The 16,424-nt window shown below is 44.4% G+C and overlaps 1 protein-coding gene across 5 annotated transcripts in view; it reads right to left on the reverse strand.

Moving 5' to 3' along the window:
• Positions 1 to 11,774, reverse strand: part of LOC110535644 (arf-GAP with SH3 domain, ANK repeat and PH domain-containing protein 1) — a 77,289-nt gene extending 65,515 nt beyond the window's left edge. For 3 of the 5 annotated variants that reach the window (XM_036935374.1, XM_036935376.1, XM_036935378.1), the window contains exons 1-3: positions 11,525 to 11,773; positions 11,086 to 11,180; positions 9,524 to 9,650 (exon numbers count right to left, since the gene is read on the reverse strand). In XM_036935374.1, the coding sequence (XP_036791269.1) occupies positions 9,524 to 9,650; positions 11,086 to 11,162 (204 nt within the window). In that variant the 5' untranslated portion in view covers positions 11,163 to 11,180; positions 11,525 to 11,773. Of the gene's footprint in view, positions 1 to 9,523; positions 9,651 to 11,085; positions 11,181 to 11,524 lie in introns of all 5 variants that reach the window. The other 2 variants (XM_036935375.1, XM_036935373.1) reach the window with 2 other exon arrangements.
• Positions 11,775 to 16,424: the final 4,650 nt, after the last annotated feature.

Genomic DNA, 16,424 nt, shown 5'->3' on the forward strand with positions numbered 1-16,424 from the left:
AACACAAAGCCCCCAAACCCTCCCGCTGTGAAAGAGACACGCCACAGATAGATTCGATAATATCCCTGGAGGATTTCTTTAAGGAGGTTTGGAAAGGGTGTGTTGGGGTCCTAACCGGGTCACAACACGTCTTCGTCCTGAGGCGTGGCAAATTGGCAATGGGACGCTTGGATTTCGGCCAGTGTCTGAACCCGTATTGAAACAAAAGAACCCTAAATCTGCATTTTCTTTTCCTTCATTTACAACAAGCCCCTCCTTTTCTCTATGAGTTCATGAGTGCTGGGGTGAATGGCTTTCCTCTAGGACTGTGAGAGTCAAGGCCTGGGGGTTGGGGAAGGCAGCGTTGACACTAATGGATGCTCTTATTCTGGCCTGAGGGGTAAACACTCCAACGCTGACGCTCTGCTTCAAGAGGAGACGGTGGTGTTGAGCCCCGGTGTGTGTGTGCGTGCACGCGGTTGTGTGTATGTTGTCAGCTGGGCATTTGATATAGCATTTCATCTGAAGTGCTGAACATGCATGCCAGGAGATGGCTTGTTGGCTAAGATGTGGAGTTACACAAGCTTGCTCCCTCAGAACGGCAAGGTTTCCCTGGTGCCTACAGAGGTCACTCTGTCCCCCTGGAACTGCCTTAACACTGGCTTAGGACAGTTGATAACAACAATGAGAGGAAATCTTACAACATTAACATGATGTTGTCTAAGAGGACTGGTCTAGACCGATCCTACTTCAGACATGACTATCTCCTGAATGTGACATTATCATGCAGTAGAAGGGAGGCCATCATGTCTGAGGTTGAGAGGAAAAAGTGAGGAGATACTCAGTAAAAATATCCCTGTTTGGTATTTGCTACGGCTCAAGTGTGTGGATATCACCGTGGCCAGTGAGAATGTATACACTTGTGGTTTTGGAATAGCGGCTCTTTCACCGACAAAATCCCATAAACTGTAAAACTTTATACATGTCCTTAGAAAACGTCAAGGAATGATGTAAAGCGCAGGAATCTAGGCTGTGACTCTGGTATGGTTCAGGTCCATGTGGTGTGGAATGGAACGAAAACACTTAGGGACTAGAAATAATACGCTACTTCTGATAGTGTGTTTTATTGAAGCGGGGTGAGCGGCTCATTCCTCGGGTCTCACAGCCAGATGCCTTTGGATTTACTGCTTGTGGTTTGAGGGCAGGAAGCTGAGTTGGTAGTGGTAGAGATATCAGCCAATCACTGATCAGATAAGAGCAAGATTAATAATACAATTGTTACTTTGAGTTGAATGGTTTGTTTGTGTTACTGGCGTAATTGGAGTTCGGCTTACTGTACTCAGACCCTCAGGCCTCATTGCTGACCTAGATCACACTGGTGAGAGAGGCTATTAGATCTTTTTGTGACCGTTTCAATGTTTTCAGACTATTTTCCTCCCTGTTGATGGTGTTATAAATCAATAAGTTGGCTTGGTTGATAACAAAAGAAAGTAGTTCAATGAGAGGTGGCTGTTTGTACTGCGTCTGAAATATTTATTTTGGATTCATGTCTTTGAAGTGAACGAACAGAGAATGAGTTTAGCTTAAGAGGTCTTGAACTTGAAAATGTTTTCGGTTACACGAAAGGAATTGCCTCGTACCCTATGCTACTTCAGTTAGTGATTGACATTTTGGTCAAGTTTTCTTAAAGGGAACGTCAAGCCACTCTCAAGTTGACCTGCTCTCCATTTTATTCAGGTGACGGAGAGAGAGTAGGCAAGCGTAGCCCATATCTAGTGAACGGAGTTCATGGTTCATCATGAACTCTGTGACTGTCATTCACTGAGGTTACTGGGTTGATGTGGACAGTTGGGTTTAAGAGGAAACCTTTGCTTCTCTTGGCCATGGACAGGCAATTCAGCCTTATGCGGATAGCTCCGTGGTGAATGTTTTCCATGAAAGATGTCAAATATTGTCATATAATTATAAATACTGTTTATACAGATTTTATACCCATTTCTGTATAAATAGCCTCTAAAATATATGTAAACAGACCATAAATGTCTCAGATGATTTTGTATTTGTTTTTATAGCTGTGAGTGCTATTATATGACACAGTATCAGTACTTGTTGCATTTACAACTTGTCTAAGTCCTATCAACAACTGATTTGAGCAAGTGTTGAAACCTGGAACCTGACCACACTCGACACGGCTGAGCAGCCACCCTCTTCAGCCTTAACTCAACACATGTCCCCTTCTCTGCCCTGCATCCCTCTCTGGCCAACACCTGAGGCAGGCTATCACACAAAAGCTGCCTTAAATATTTCTATGTGAGATAGTCTGACCTCAGTTACTTTTGGAAATGTTACATCCGCCTATTTCCCTTGTCCTGGCTCGGAAAGTTCAGGCTTCCCCCAGCTCCAGGCCAGAGAAAGGGATGTTCACTCATGTCCTGCCAATGAAATCTGTTCTCCGCCCTTCCTGTTAGAATCGTGCCCCATTTTTTGACAAATGGGGAAGACAACATTTTTCAGTTGTATGCTCTTGTCAAAGTCTAACCACTTTGGTGGCTTTGTGATTGTTTGAGCCACACTAGGGATGGCCACAGTTATTAGAATATTAGAATATCTGAACGGACATTAGTATTTGATTACTTGCGAGAGTATTCATTAAAAAAAGATAGATGGATAGATGGATAGATGGATAGATGGATAGATGGATAGATGGATAGATGGATAGATGGATAGATGGATAGATGGATAGATGGATAGATGGATAGATGGATAGATGGATAGATGGATAGATGGATAGATAGATGGATAGATGGATAGATGGATAGATGGATAGATGGATAGATAGGCATATTTTAATGAAAAGGCATTGTCTAAAATCTAATGAATATTATCTATGTGGCATTGCTACATACATTATGTAGCAATGGATTAATGTCTTTAAAGTGAACGAACGGAGAATCGGATGGACCATGCAATTAAACATTTTAATAAAACAACAGTTTTATGACAGTTTTTATGAGTGAGCCTCACAATAGAATGATGTACCGGTAGCCTACACACTTTTCACGTGTGTGGCTTGTTATTGTCGGTCAATCAAAGCAGCACTACCGTCAGAGGCTCCATGTGTAGCAAGTGAAGTGGGAGATTGCTAATCAATGCAAATGGAATAACAATTACGGAATTAAATTGGCTAAATAAGAAGGAGTAGGCCACAATGATCAATCAACAGGTAGGCTGTTGTTAAATATGAATTGAGTTGTTGTAGACAAGGACACTGGGAGCACAGCAAAATAACCTCAATTAGACTCGCTAGCTAGCTGGCTAACTAACTTAGCTGGCTAGTGTCGCTAGCTAGCTAGCTTCTTTACATTAATTTGATGCAGTCAAGACGGACACTACCAGATCAGATGCTAGATGACCTATAGCAGAAACAAGTTTGTCTAACTTACGCGAGTCGGTTTGTCTACTTTTTCTCAATTCAATTCAATTCAATTCTGTGCTGAAACAACAAGCCGAGTACACCGCCTCTCCTGAGTTGTGCGTGCAAGTTCACATTGATGTTAAAAAAATATATGTACTTTATTTCTTCTTTACCATGCATTTAGACTATCCGGATAACAGAAAAAAAATTGTGATATTCGAATAGTGAAATAATTTCAAATGCCCATCCCTAAGCCACGCTATCTTCACCCTGGTCTTAGCAAACACCAGCTATACAGACACTTCCAATAGCTGGTTCAAATACAACTGGACTTTGCAGCAGTCTGCCACTTTGACCTCCACCCAACACATTCGTGCTCATCGTGATGATATAACATTTCACCAGTGTCATCAGTCTTGCACTTGGCTCGCCTTCAAGATGTATGTCTTTCGATTTTATGTATCCTGTGCTTGTGCGTTTGTCTGATCACATTTGAGCTCTTTTTATTTTATTTACATTTTTGGAGGGGTTGGATCAACTTTAATATTGCAGATAGATTGTAGCTTCCATCAATGTAATTGTGTTCATCATTTCCAATCCCTTATATATTTTTGGGGTAAATATATACGCTACCGTTCAAAAGTTTGGGGTCACTTGGAGGCCATTTTGAGCCTGTAATCGAACCCACAAAAATGCTGATGCTTCAGATACTCAACTAGTCTAAAGAAGGCCAGTTTTATTGCTTTTTTTAATTAGCACAACAGTTTTCAGCTGTGCTAACATAATTGCAAAAGGGTTTTCTAATGATAATTTAGCCTTTTAAAATGATAAACTTGGATTAGCTAACACAACGTGCCATCGGAACATAGGAGTGATGGTTTCTGATATTGGGCCTCTGTACGCCTATGTAGATATTCCATAAAAAATCGGCCGTTTCTGGCTACAATAGTCATTTACAACATTAACAATGTCTACACTGTATTTCTGATCAATTTGATGTCGTTTTAATGGACAAAAAAATTGCTTTTCTTTCAAAAACGAGGACCTTTCTCAGTGACCCCAAACTTTTGAACGGTCGTGTACATGCAGCTCTTGCTGTGATCTCAAAAAAAGCACATCAACTCACAACCACTCCTGCTGTAAACACAGTCCAGTTCAAAGTGAATGGCACAGATCCATATATGGAAATGGACTATTTGCATATAGGGATACGGCAGCTCTGATTGGTTATGGCGCACTGGTCTGTGTAGAGTATGGGCCTGAGTCGTGCCTATCAATGCAATAGAATCCTACTCCAATGCGCTCTGCCTACAAGAAAATCTCTTTCATAGTTCCTTTTGTTTTCGGCATGTCGCATTAAAAGTGGCTAATATTGCCTTGATTCGATCACAATTCGCACGGTAGAGGGAAAAGTTGATCGAGGGAAAAGTTGATCGTGTTAACTATAGGGAAAACTAGAAAGTTGAGTAAAGTTCAATATTGTGCTTCTCTGGGCAGGCTGATATTTCTTCTGCCCGGCAGTCCCGGGGAGCTGCGCGTGTTGCGCTTTTAGAGGGAACATTGGTCTCAAATAGATATATCAAATAGATATCAATATCAAATAGATATTACCAAAATTTCCACATTGTATCGGATGAGAATAGAGGTCAAATATGCCAAGATCAGGATAAGTTGGAACTGCAAGTTTCTCATTGGAAAAAGCTGCGGAAATCTTCTTACGATTTCCCTTAGAAAGGGAGGGAAGCTTAACTAACCCTGTCTGCACATGAAGTCCTTCTCCACACATTTCTCTGAACCTTTCAGGGAATTGAATTGCAGATGAGAATGAATATCGTCTAACCATTCTTTAGAACATTCCTCATGTATTATTGGGCATAGGTGTGAATTAACCCAACAAGCTTCCATTACTGCCCTCAACACCATGATGATGTCACTTCCTGTTATCCAAGACGGCACATAAGAACGCGGCTCTGGTTATTATTAGCCATCTATCTTGCCCATCTCGCTGTTCATTGTTTTCCATATTTCATTTTAGCACTGATCCAAACATAAACAGTAAACACGTAAGGGAGCTGTTCCCTGTTGTGACTGGGCGAACTGGGTTGTGTTAATAAGGTCAGTGCTGGTATGAGGGGGGAATCGTGAACCTCTTTGTCTCTCCAAGCAGCCACCCATAAATAATTCAGGTGTGGAGTTGGAGTAAGAAGTTTGTATGTCGCTGCAGCTCTCCCTCTCTGCACCTTTAGATGACTGTGTGTTTAGAAGCCTGAGGAGGGAGGCTGACGACTGTTCTCCTCTACTTGCAGGTCAGCTCTCCCCACTCAGGTCACACCATGAAATATTCACCCTGAACCTTTGCATAATTTACCTCATCAACATAATGAGGAAATTACTTGGAGACCTTGGAAGAAGGTGTGTGGTGAGGACAGGAGCGGGTCTTGGGGTATGGCTTTCTAAGTGCTCTGCACTCAAACAGAGTGAATTAAGATGGGAAGAAGTTATTAGGGGCCTTCTTTACCATTTCTGTGAAGAGAGAGATGAGAGAATGGCCTCCCAAGTTTCCTCACTGGTTATGTTGAAAATGTAGACAATAACAAGCAGGCCTACTTTAATACATTAATGTCTTTGGTTGTTTCTCTTCAAATACTACATGACTAACCTTTTTCACCCAAATTATTTCCAGAGGTCATGGCAATGCTGCAGGAGTCCTGGAATACTATAAAACTTTTACAGAGTTGGAGATCCATAAAGTGTGTGAGGAGGAATGCCATCTAGAAGGTGGATGTCGTATCCCAGTGCAGGAACCCTGACGAGGTGTTCTGCTCTTTACTCATTTTAGATCAATGTTTCGGGAAAAAGCTTGATTCAATGGCATCTTGTCTTTGTTCAAAGAAGAAAGAGTGCCAGAGAGGCTTTTTATTCTCTATTTTGTTTAGGCCAGGGTGTGACTAGGGTGGGCATTCTATGTTATTTTTTCTATGTTTTTGTATTTCTTTGCTTGGCTGGGTGTGGTAGTTAGGTAGCTTTTGCCCACATGGGTTTTGTGGGTAGTTGTTTTCTGTTTTTGTATTCTGTACCAGACAGAACTGTTTCGGTTTCGTTCATTCGCTCTTTTTTTTTTTCATTCAGTGTTCAATTCATAAATAAAGATGAACACGTACCACTCTGCACCTTGGTCCTCACCTTCTTCAACCCACGACAGCCGTTACAATACGTTCCTGCTCTTTTTTTTTTTTGTTGCCAGTCAATGGTTCCCGTCATGTGATCTGGGCTAGGACTTAAGAGTGGCTACCGCTACAGCCCGGGCAGGGAGCACATGGCGGCCCATCCAACAGATGTTTTTCGTTTGTGATGCAGTCTCTCGTTCTGAGCTGGAAGGCACAGAGCCAGAAAGGTGATTCATGACGCGAGCCTTTCCTTGTTACAATAAACGAAAAAAATGCGCTCCGTGTGGAGAATAAACATGGGTCCGGTTCTGTTTTACAGATTTTTCTATTATTGTACTATAAACCTTCGGGGAGAGACATTTGGAACTTCTAAATGCTATGACACATTGCCCATGACCAGCCATTCTGAGAGAAAAGGCTAATTTGTCAACCATTTCGTACATCTGTGCAGCATGTACTATCAACTTTCCATCTAAGCATACTGTATACTGTATATTCCATTTACTATGGCTCTTTCTATGTGGAGGACTTTATTAACTTGAGGTCACTGATAATAACATTGCTATCACTATTGGGTGAGAAACAATAAACAGAGATTGTCTTATATGTTATTTAATTGAAACCCAAGTTCTCTGACTACTTTAGGGTGTTTCTTTAGCCTTGTTTTCAGAGGATGCAGCAACATCTTAGCATTTGTCTTAGTTCTCAACAAGCCTGGCTGTAGTGTACATGACAGTCTGCTGTTTCCTGGCGTGGAGGAGTGGCAAAACGCAATGGATTGAAATACTGAATCTACAAAACTTCTCTGTTCTCTCTCTTGCCTCCTTACTACACATTGGAAATTGAGGATGAGACCACTGACACTGTGATAATAGAATCGATTAGGGAGAGCAATGATTATCAGCATTGATTATCTGCCATGGCTGCTATTTATATACACTTTGTGAGAACATTAAACCAGGGACTTCAAGAGATGCAAGATTGACTTCATCACTATTTTATTCAGCCAAAAATGAGATTGTGTTGGTTTTCATAGGGGATGGCAAAGGTGCATGCTGCTGGCCTTCTATGTTGCCCCATTTCCTAAAGGCAAAGACACCCCAGATAGGGGTGGTATGGGGATGCATGGCTCCCCATGGTCTCCAACTGTCTCACCTGATTACACTCACCTTGCTAATCAGACGTGTGTGTGTGTGTGTGTGTGTGTGTGTGTGTGTGTGTGTGTGTGTGTGTGTGTGTGTGCGTGTGTGTGTGTGTGCGTGCGTGCGTGTGTGCGTAGGCCATACATACATGCATGCGTGTGAGCGAGCTCTTCCAGCACTAATTGCGATTGAAGGGGGAGGCTGCAGCTCGATGCACAGTACTATCAAAACATGCTGAGGTTCAGAATCAGGCTGATGTTAATGCTATATGTGTGGAGCCATTCCAATTCGGAATCACTGTAAATGCCAATATCTTTCAGTGAGTGGCTGGAGGCTGGAGGGTTTGCTGCTCCATCCGTCCCCACCCCCACTCTGTATGGAGACAGCCAACATGCTCTGCTGCTACAGCCTGGCTACTCTACTCTCCTCTATCATATCCAATCCTCCCCCTCTGCCTGGCAACACCAGCCAGCAGCAGTAGGAGCAAAACTAGCTTAATCGAACTGCACTGAATTAAAATAGGCTTCAGCATGAGCAAACCACAGAAGACTATCATGACATCATCACTACACTACAAAATGCAAAAAAAACATTTATGCTGATATTTTGGATACCATTATTGTATGTTGTAACATTGTAACTCAGCACAGTTCTTTGACAGTGTGTTATACAGAGCATGTTCACATCACATTATTAGGCTTTGAAAGAATAGGATACATATGAACTGGATATAGGCTGTTTTGCTTCTAGTAGGCCGGGGTAGGGCAGAGACAGAACTAACTGATTCTTCAAGCTTGTCAAGGAGAGTAAACTAGGCTTCAGTGGTATGCCGTATGTATATACCGTATATCGGAGAATTTTGAAATACAGAAATTCAATACTGTAAAAAAAAATATATATATATATATATTCAACATATATATTTTTTTTATTGGGTTTGGGGCCCCTAAAGTTCAGGGGGATTCTTAGCCCATGCTTATAACTAACCATAAGTTAACAATCTTAGATAGACCAAATAAATTAAATCCAGCTCAGGGCTCCAGCTATCCATTTGGTTTGCTAACTTGCTAGCTAAGTGGCTCGCTTGCGAGATCAATCTTCTTGGTTACAGCAGAGACAATCAATCCCCTCCTGGATCAAGATCCCTGCTGACTAAATTTGTTTTGTACTTAAAAATATATATATAATAATAATTGCGCCCCTAGGTGTTCACTGCCGGTAATATCGTGTACCCACAAGAACGGTATAAAGGTATGTACATCTGGATATGCCCAACCCTATTAAACAGATTTGTATTTTCACATGACCCTTGGCTTTTATGTCAACTTGTGCAAATGGGCATTAAGCGTTACAAAGTTGCCAATAATTCCAATTGATAGCAGGCAGTTTATAATGATAATAATCGGCATGTAAACAGAATAATTCCAAGTCATCACAATCTAACGTTGCCATGGTAGAATGCTTATCACAGAAATGTTGTTTTTGTATTGTTTGCACATCCGAACAGTGCTGTCTGCGAAGGACACTTTCTGCGGTTATTATGCAGAATAAGGTACAACTTTGGGCATGGGCATTTGGACACGCCAACGTAGATGCCGAGTCTATTTTAATGAGTGGCTCGGGCCCCAGCTACTACTAAATGGAGTTTAGGATAGGCTATTTCTATAAATTGTATAATTTGGGTTGCCTATGCCTATTGTAGCTATGTCATCTCCGTAGTGTCATGATTCATCAATGCGCAATGGTCGCTCTGGCACCAAGTTGCACGTAATTCCATCTGCAGCTATGGCTGACTCAATGTTAACATGATGTGGCCTTACCTCTTCCAGAACGTTGACTGTGTTCCTACAGCTCTGCAGGCGGGTCGTGAAGCTGGACGTGGTGGGAGAATTGTAATCCTCTGTTGTCTCCGAGAGAAACTCGGACACCGATATTTGATCCGGCATCCTTCAGCAGGGAATCGCCCAGAAGAGGATTGCAAGAATTGTTGAGAAAATCCTAAATCATGAAAATACAACTGGCGAAGAAAAGTACGAGATGTCTAACTCTGTGACTGGGTCGAAAACTGATAGTTTACAAACTAGAGATAGAATCGAAATAACAAAGACGCGTCTCTTCTCGAATTACTTGGTTGGTTCTCTCCTATGTCTTCACTGTCCCCAAGGGAAACGGGAATGGACACAATTTCGCCCCCCTCCTCTCTTCTCCCCTCGCCCGTATCCCTTGCTTAAATTACCAAAACACAAACGCTTAATTACTGTCCTATGCTGCCTTGCTGTAAAATAGAATAGCGGATTCCATCATAACGTTTTTGCGGATGTTCATTAAGATAGGCTTTTGACGATAATACTTTCTACAATCAGAAATATTTGTATGTAATCTATCATAATCCGTGCTCTCTCGAATTGCAGGATTTCCTTTATTTTCTTATCTTCTTTCAGTTCTATTTTTAATGCAGAACGCAGTTTTGACATTCACAACCACTCTCCCCGCTCTCTCGCTCTCTCGCTCACCCACCCACCTCGGATGATGAGGACAAACAAGGAAGAACTCTGCGCATGTCCATGATCTCCGACATAATACCCAGAGACAGTCCGCAGTAAAAATTCCACTGCTATTTCATTTCCGACCTATGCAATCGTTTAATGGGGCTCTACTGAAGTCATCGAATAATATGCGATGTGAAAAGGAAAATGTAGGCAAGATATACAATTCCAAGCATCCGGAGCATTAGCCTAGACGATCATAATAGCCTATAGCAACTGATATTTACCAATTATATATGTATATTTAGAAATACAAATTGACTGTACTACTGTGTTCTTTATTTAAATAAAATTAGCTTATTTATTAACATGTACAATAGTTTATATTAATTGGAGCCTAAAGAAATGCATTAAAACATACTTTTTCTGACTGAAAAACCTCAATGGTGTACATTGTAGCTTACTTATTGGACAATTGTATTATATTTATCAGATCTCTTAAATGTGTTACTGTACTAGATCTGAAAACCTATCCATTCACATTGATGGTAACTTCCATTGCCCATAATAGGGATTTTATTATCTGGTGCTACAAGTGTGTGTCCTGCAGGTGATAAAATTAAGTGCATGCAACCCTGCTGTATGGAATAATTGGAATGTTCTCATTTTGTCGCTCCAACATTGAGAAAAACCTTTGTCAGTGAATAGAGGTGTTTAATCAGATAGGCTAGGCTCCTGGTCAATTTACACAGGCTACTAAACTAGAGAAATACCCACAAATGTTTTTGACTGAATGCTTTTAGATACAAAGTATCAAGAGAATAGTCTCTGAATATTATGATGTGACACACTGTTTCACATGAATGCTAGTACCAACAGAATTGAGAGGGTCTTACCTACTCGGATTCCATAAAGAATCTTTAGAAGAGAAACTTGACAGACGGGAAGAGGAGGATCTCATGACTTGACTCATTGACTGTCACCTTATGACCTATATCAAATAAATAAGAATCACATGAGCAAAGTTCTGTTACTCTCTAGACATCAGATAGTGTGGTATAGCCTGAGGAAAATTAATGAAGACAACACAACTTTATATAATAATATGCCTATCATAGGCAGCTAGTCTATTCATAAATAATTGTACCACCCTGGAATGTACTCTGATGAGAAAGCATTGTTTTGCATAGATTAATAAATAGCTTGTAATAGGTTCATTGGGTAGCTAACATACAAGTTATAAAACATTTGTATGAAAAAAATGTAATCTCTAACCCTTTCAAGAGCGCTCATATTCGAAAGAAAAATAATATACACTGCCACGCCTAAACTTACCGAAATCGATGCACGTCCAATTTGGAATCTGAACAGAGAGGGAATGTCCACTTGATTGACGCAAAGAAGAATAGGCCTGCTTGCTGCGCGCATCATTTCAGCCTCATTTTTAATATTCATTCAACAGAGTAAAGAGTTGAGAGAAGGAGAGAGTGATGTCCTCCCGCAAATGATCTCGTGAAGATCAGTCACAGCGCGGGGCAGGAAGAGAGAAACCAAACCCACCATGTGAGCAGGAAAATAGCCACTTACAATGAGCAGGATCTAAGAGCTCATGGCACAGGAACTGAGGAAATACAGAAGGCAGTCAAACAGGAAATGTGGGATCTGGTAAACAGAAGAAGCCAAGAAGTTTCCTTACCCCCTGAAGCTGATTTGAACTACAGCTGGGGGAAAGTTAGGCTATTTGTCATAGATAACCACAGACAGTTATTTGTTGAAGTCAAGCTTCAAGTTTATTGTTGAAAAAAAAAGACAAAAGGGTTTGAGGACACTATATTCATATTGTTCAACAAAAACATTTGGAATCTTTCCTCTTCTGTCCTCCATTTACCCTCAGACTGGGGCTCCCAGTTGGCACCTCTCCATTACAAAACTATATTTTTTCCCTGTCAGAAAAAGCCTATACACGTGGTTGTTATGTGTCCAGTAATTTTCCTGTTTTTCACTGTGGTGACTGTCTGAACAGACATCTTCACAGAACCGACTGAGTGACTCAACCCTAAGACTGTTATGGTGCGTGAATGAGGACCCAAAAGCGAATTAACAAACAGAGTACTTTAATGACGAACATACGTGGGCTCAGATGGACAGGTAGATTCCGACAGGACAGGACAAGGTTGCAGCACACACGATGATAGTCTGGTTCAGGCATGAGACACATAAACAAACAAACAAGAATCCGACAAGGACAGGAGCAGAAACAGAGACAGATATAGGGACCTAATCAGAGGGAAAAAGGGAACAGGTGGGGAACGGGGTGAATGGGTAATTAGGAGGAGACAAGGCACAGCTGGGGAAAGGAGGGGGAGAAAAGGTAACATAACAACGACCAGCAGAGGGAGACAGGGTGAAGGGAAAGGACAGAGACAAGACAACATGACAGTACCCCCCCACTCACCGAGCGCCTCCTGGCGCACTCGAGGAGGAAGCCTGGCGGCAACGGAGGAAATCATCGATCAGCGCACGGTCCAGCACGTCCCGAGAGGGAACCCAACTCCTCTCCTCAGGACCGTACCCCTCCCAATCTACTAGGTACTGATGACCACGGCCCCGAGGACGCATGTCCAAAATCCTACGGACCCTGTAGATGGGTGCGCCCTCGACAAGGATGGGGGGGGGGGGGGGGAAGACGAGCGGGGGCGCGAAGAACGGGCTTGACACAGGAGACATGGAAGACCGGGTGGACGCGACGAAGATATCGCGGCAGAAGAAGTCGCACTGCGACAGGGTTAATGATTTGAGAGATACGGAATGGACCAATGAACCGCGGGGTCAACTTGCGAGAAGCCGTCTTAAGGGGAAGGTTCTGAGTGGAGAGCCAAACTCTCTGACCGCGACAATATCTAGGGCTCTTCGTTCTACGCTTATTAGCAGCTCTCACAGTCTGCGCCCTATAACGGCAAAGTGCAGACCTGACCCTCTTCCAGGTGCGCTCGCAACGTTGGACAAAAGCCTGAGCGGAGGGGACGCTGGACTCGGCGAACTGAGATGAGAACAACGGAGGCTGGTACCCGAGGCTACTCTGAAAAGGAGATAGCCCGGTCGCAGACGAAGGAAGCGAGTTGTGGGCGTATTCTGCCCAGGGGAGCTGTTCTGACCAAGACGCAGGGTTGCGAAAAGAAAGACTGCGTAAGATGCGACCAATAGTCTGATTGGCCCGTTCTGCTTGACCGTTAGACTGGGGGTGAAAGCCGGAAGAGAGACTGACGGAAGCCCCAATCAAACGGCAAAACTCCCTCCAAAATTGAGACGTGAATTGCGGACCTCTGTCCGAAACGACGTCTGACGGAAGGCCATGAATTCTGAAAACATTCTCGATGATGATTTGTGCCGTCTCTTTAGCAGAAGGAAGCTTAGCAAGGGGAATGAAATGAGCCGCCTTAGAGAACCTATCGACAACCGTAAGAATAACAGTCTTCCCCGCTGACGAAGGCAGTCCGGTGACAAAATCTAAGGCGATGTGAGACCACGGTCGAGAGGGAATAGGAAGCGGCCTGAGACGGCCGGCAGGAGGAGAGTTACCGGACTTAGTCTGCGCGCAGACCGAACAAGCAGCCACGAAACGACGCGTGTCATGCTCCCGGGTGGGCCACCAGAAACGCTGGCGAATGGAAGCAAGCGTACCCCGAACGCCAGGGTGACCGGCTAACTTGGCAGAGTGAGCCCACTGAAGAACGGCCAGACGAGTAGGAACGGGAACGAAAAGAAGGTTCCTAGGACAAGCGCGCGGCGACGGAGTTTGAGTGAGTGCTTGCTTTACCTGCCTCTCAATTCCCCAGACAGTCAACCCGACAACACGCCCCTCAGGGAGAATCCCCTCGGGGTCAGTGGAGGCTACTGAAGAACTGAAGAGACGAGACAAAGCATCAGGCTTGGTGTTCTTAGAGCCCGGACGATAAGAAATCACGAACTCGAAACGAGCGAAAAACAGCGCCCAACGCGCCTGACGCGCATTAAGTCGTTTGGCAGAACGGATGTACTCAAGGTTCCTATGGTCAGTCCAAACGACAAAAGGAACGGTCGCCCCCTCCAACCACTGTCGCCATTCGCCTAGGGCTAACCGGATGGCGAGCAGTTCACGGTTACCCACATCATAGTTACGTTCCGACGGCGACAGGCGATGAGAAAAATACGCGCATGGGTGGACCTTGTCGTCAGAGAGGGAGCGCTGAGAAAGGATGGCTCCCACTCCCACCTCTGACGCGTCAACCTCGACAACGAACTGTCTAGAGACGTCAGGTGTAACAAGGATAGGAGCGGATGTAAAACGATTCTTGAGGAGATCAAAAGCTCCCTGGGCGGAAACGGACCACTTAAAGCACGTCTTGACAGAAGTAAGGGCTGTGAGAGGAGCTGCCACCTGACCGAAATTACGGATGAAACGACGATAGAAGTTCGCGAAGCCGAGAAAGCGCTGCAGCTCGACGCGTGACTTAGGGACGGGCCAATCAATGACAGCTTGGACCTTAGCGGGATCCATCTTAATGCCTTCAGCGGAAATAACAGAACCGAGAAATGTGACGGAGGAGGCATGAAAAGTGCACTTCTCAGCCTTCACGAAAAGACAATTCTCTAAAAGGCGCTGGAGGACACGTCGAACGTGCTGAACATGAATCTGGAGTGACGGTGAAAAAATCAGGATATCGTCAAGGTAAACGAAAACAAAGATGTTCAGCATGTCTCTCAGGACATCATTGACTAATGCCTGAAAGACAGCTGGAGCGTTAGCGAGGCCGAAAGGAAGAACCCGGTATTCAAAGTGCCCTAACGGAGTGTTAAACGCCGTCTTCCACTCGTCCCCCTCCCTGATGCGCACGAGATGGTAAGCGTTACGAAGGTCCAACTTAGTGAAAAACCTGGCTCCCTGCAGGATCTCGAAGGCTGAAGACATAAGAGGAAGCGGATAACGATTCTTCACTGTTATGTCATTCAGCCCTCGATAATCTATGCAGGGGCGCAGAGACCCGTCCTTCTTCTTGACAAAAAAAAACCCCGCTCCGGCGGGAGAGGAGGAGGGGACTATGGTACCGGCGTCAAGAGCTACAGACAAATAATCTTCGAGAGCCTTACGTTCGGGAGCCGACAGAGAGTATAGTCTACCCCGGGGGGGGGGTGGTTCCCGGAAGGAGATCAATACTACAATCATACGACCGGTGTGGAGGAAGAGAGGTGGCCCTGGACCGACTGAACACCGTGCGCAGATCGTGATATTCCTCCGGCACCCCTGTCAAATCACCAGGCTCCTCCTGTGAAGAAGAGACAGAGGAAACAGGAGGGATAGCAGACATTAAACATTTCACATGACAAGAGACGTTCCAGGAGAGGATAGAATTACTAGACCAATTAATGGAAGGATTATGACAAACTAGCCAGGGATGGCCCAAAACAACAGGTGTAAAAGGTGAACGAAAAATTAAAAAAGAAATGGTTTCACTATGATTACCAGAAACAGTGAGGGTTAAAGGTAGCGTCTCACGCTGAATCCTGGGGAGAGGACTACCATCCAGGGCGAACAAGGCCGTGGGCTCCTTTAACTGTCTGAGAGGAATGTCATGTTCCCGAGCCCAGGTCTCGTCCATAAAACAGCCCTCCGCCCCAGAGTCTATTAAGGCACTGCAGGAAGCTGACGAACCGGTCCAGCGTAGATGGACCGACAAGGTAGTGCAGGATCTTGAAGGAGAGACAGGAGTAGTAGCGCTCACCAGTAGCCCTCCGCTTACTGACGAGCTCTGGCCTTTTACTGGACATGAAGTGGCAAAATGACCAGCGGAACCGCAATAGAGACAGAGGCGGTTGGTGATTCTCCGTTCCCTCTCCTTAGTCGAGATGCGGATACCTCCCAGCTGCATGGGCTCAGCACCCGAGCCGGCAGAGGAAGATGGTAGTGATGCGGAGAGGGAGGCGACGGAGAGCGCGAGCTCCTTTCCACGAGCTCGGTGACGAAGATCAACCCGTCGCTCAATGCGAATAGCGAGTTCAATCAAGGAATCCACGCTGGAAGGAACCTCCCGGGAGAGAATCTCATCCTTTACCTCTGCGCGGAAACCCTCCAGAAGACGAGCGAGCAAGGCCGGCTCGTTCCAGCCACTGGAGACAGCAAGAGTGCGAAACTCAATAGAGTAGTCTGTTATGGATCGATTGCCTTGACATAGGGAAGACAGGGCCCTGGAAGCCTCCT

This window comes from Oncorhynchus mykiss, chromosome 11, assembly GCF_013265735.2.
Source record: "Oncorhynchus mykiss isolate Arlee chromosome 11, USDA_OmykA_1.1, whole genome shotgun sequence".
NCBI lineage: Eukaryota > Metazoa > Chordata > Actinopteri > Salmoniformes > Salmonidae > Oncorhynchus > Oncorhynchus mykiss.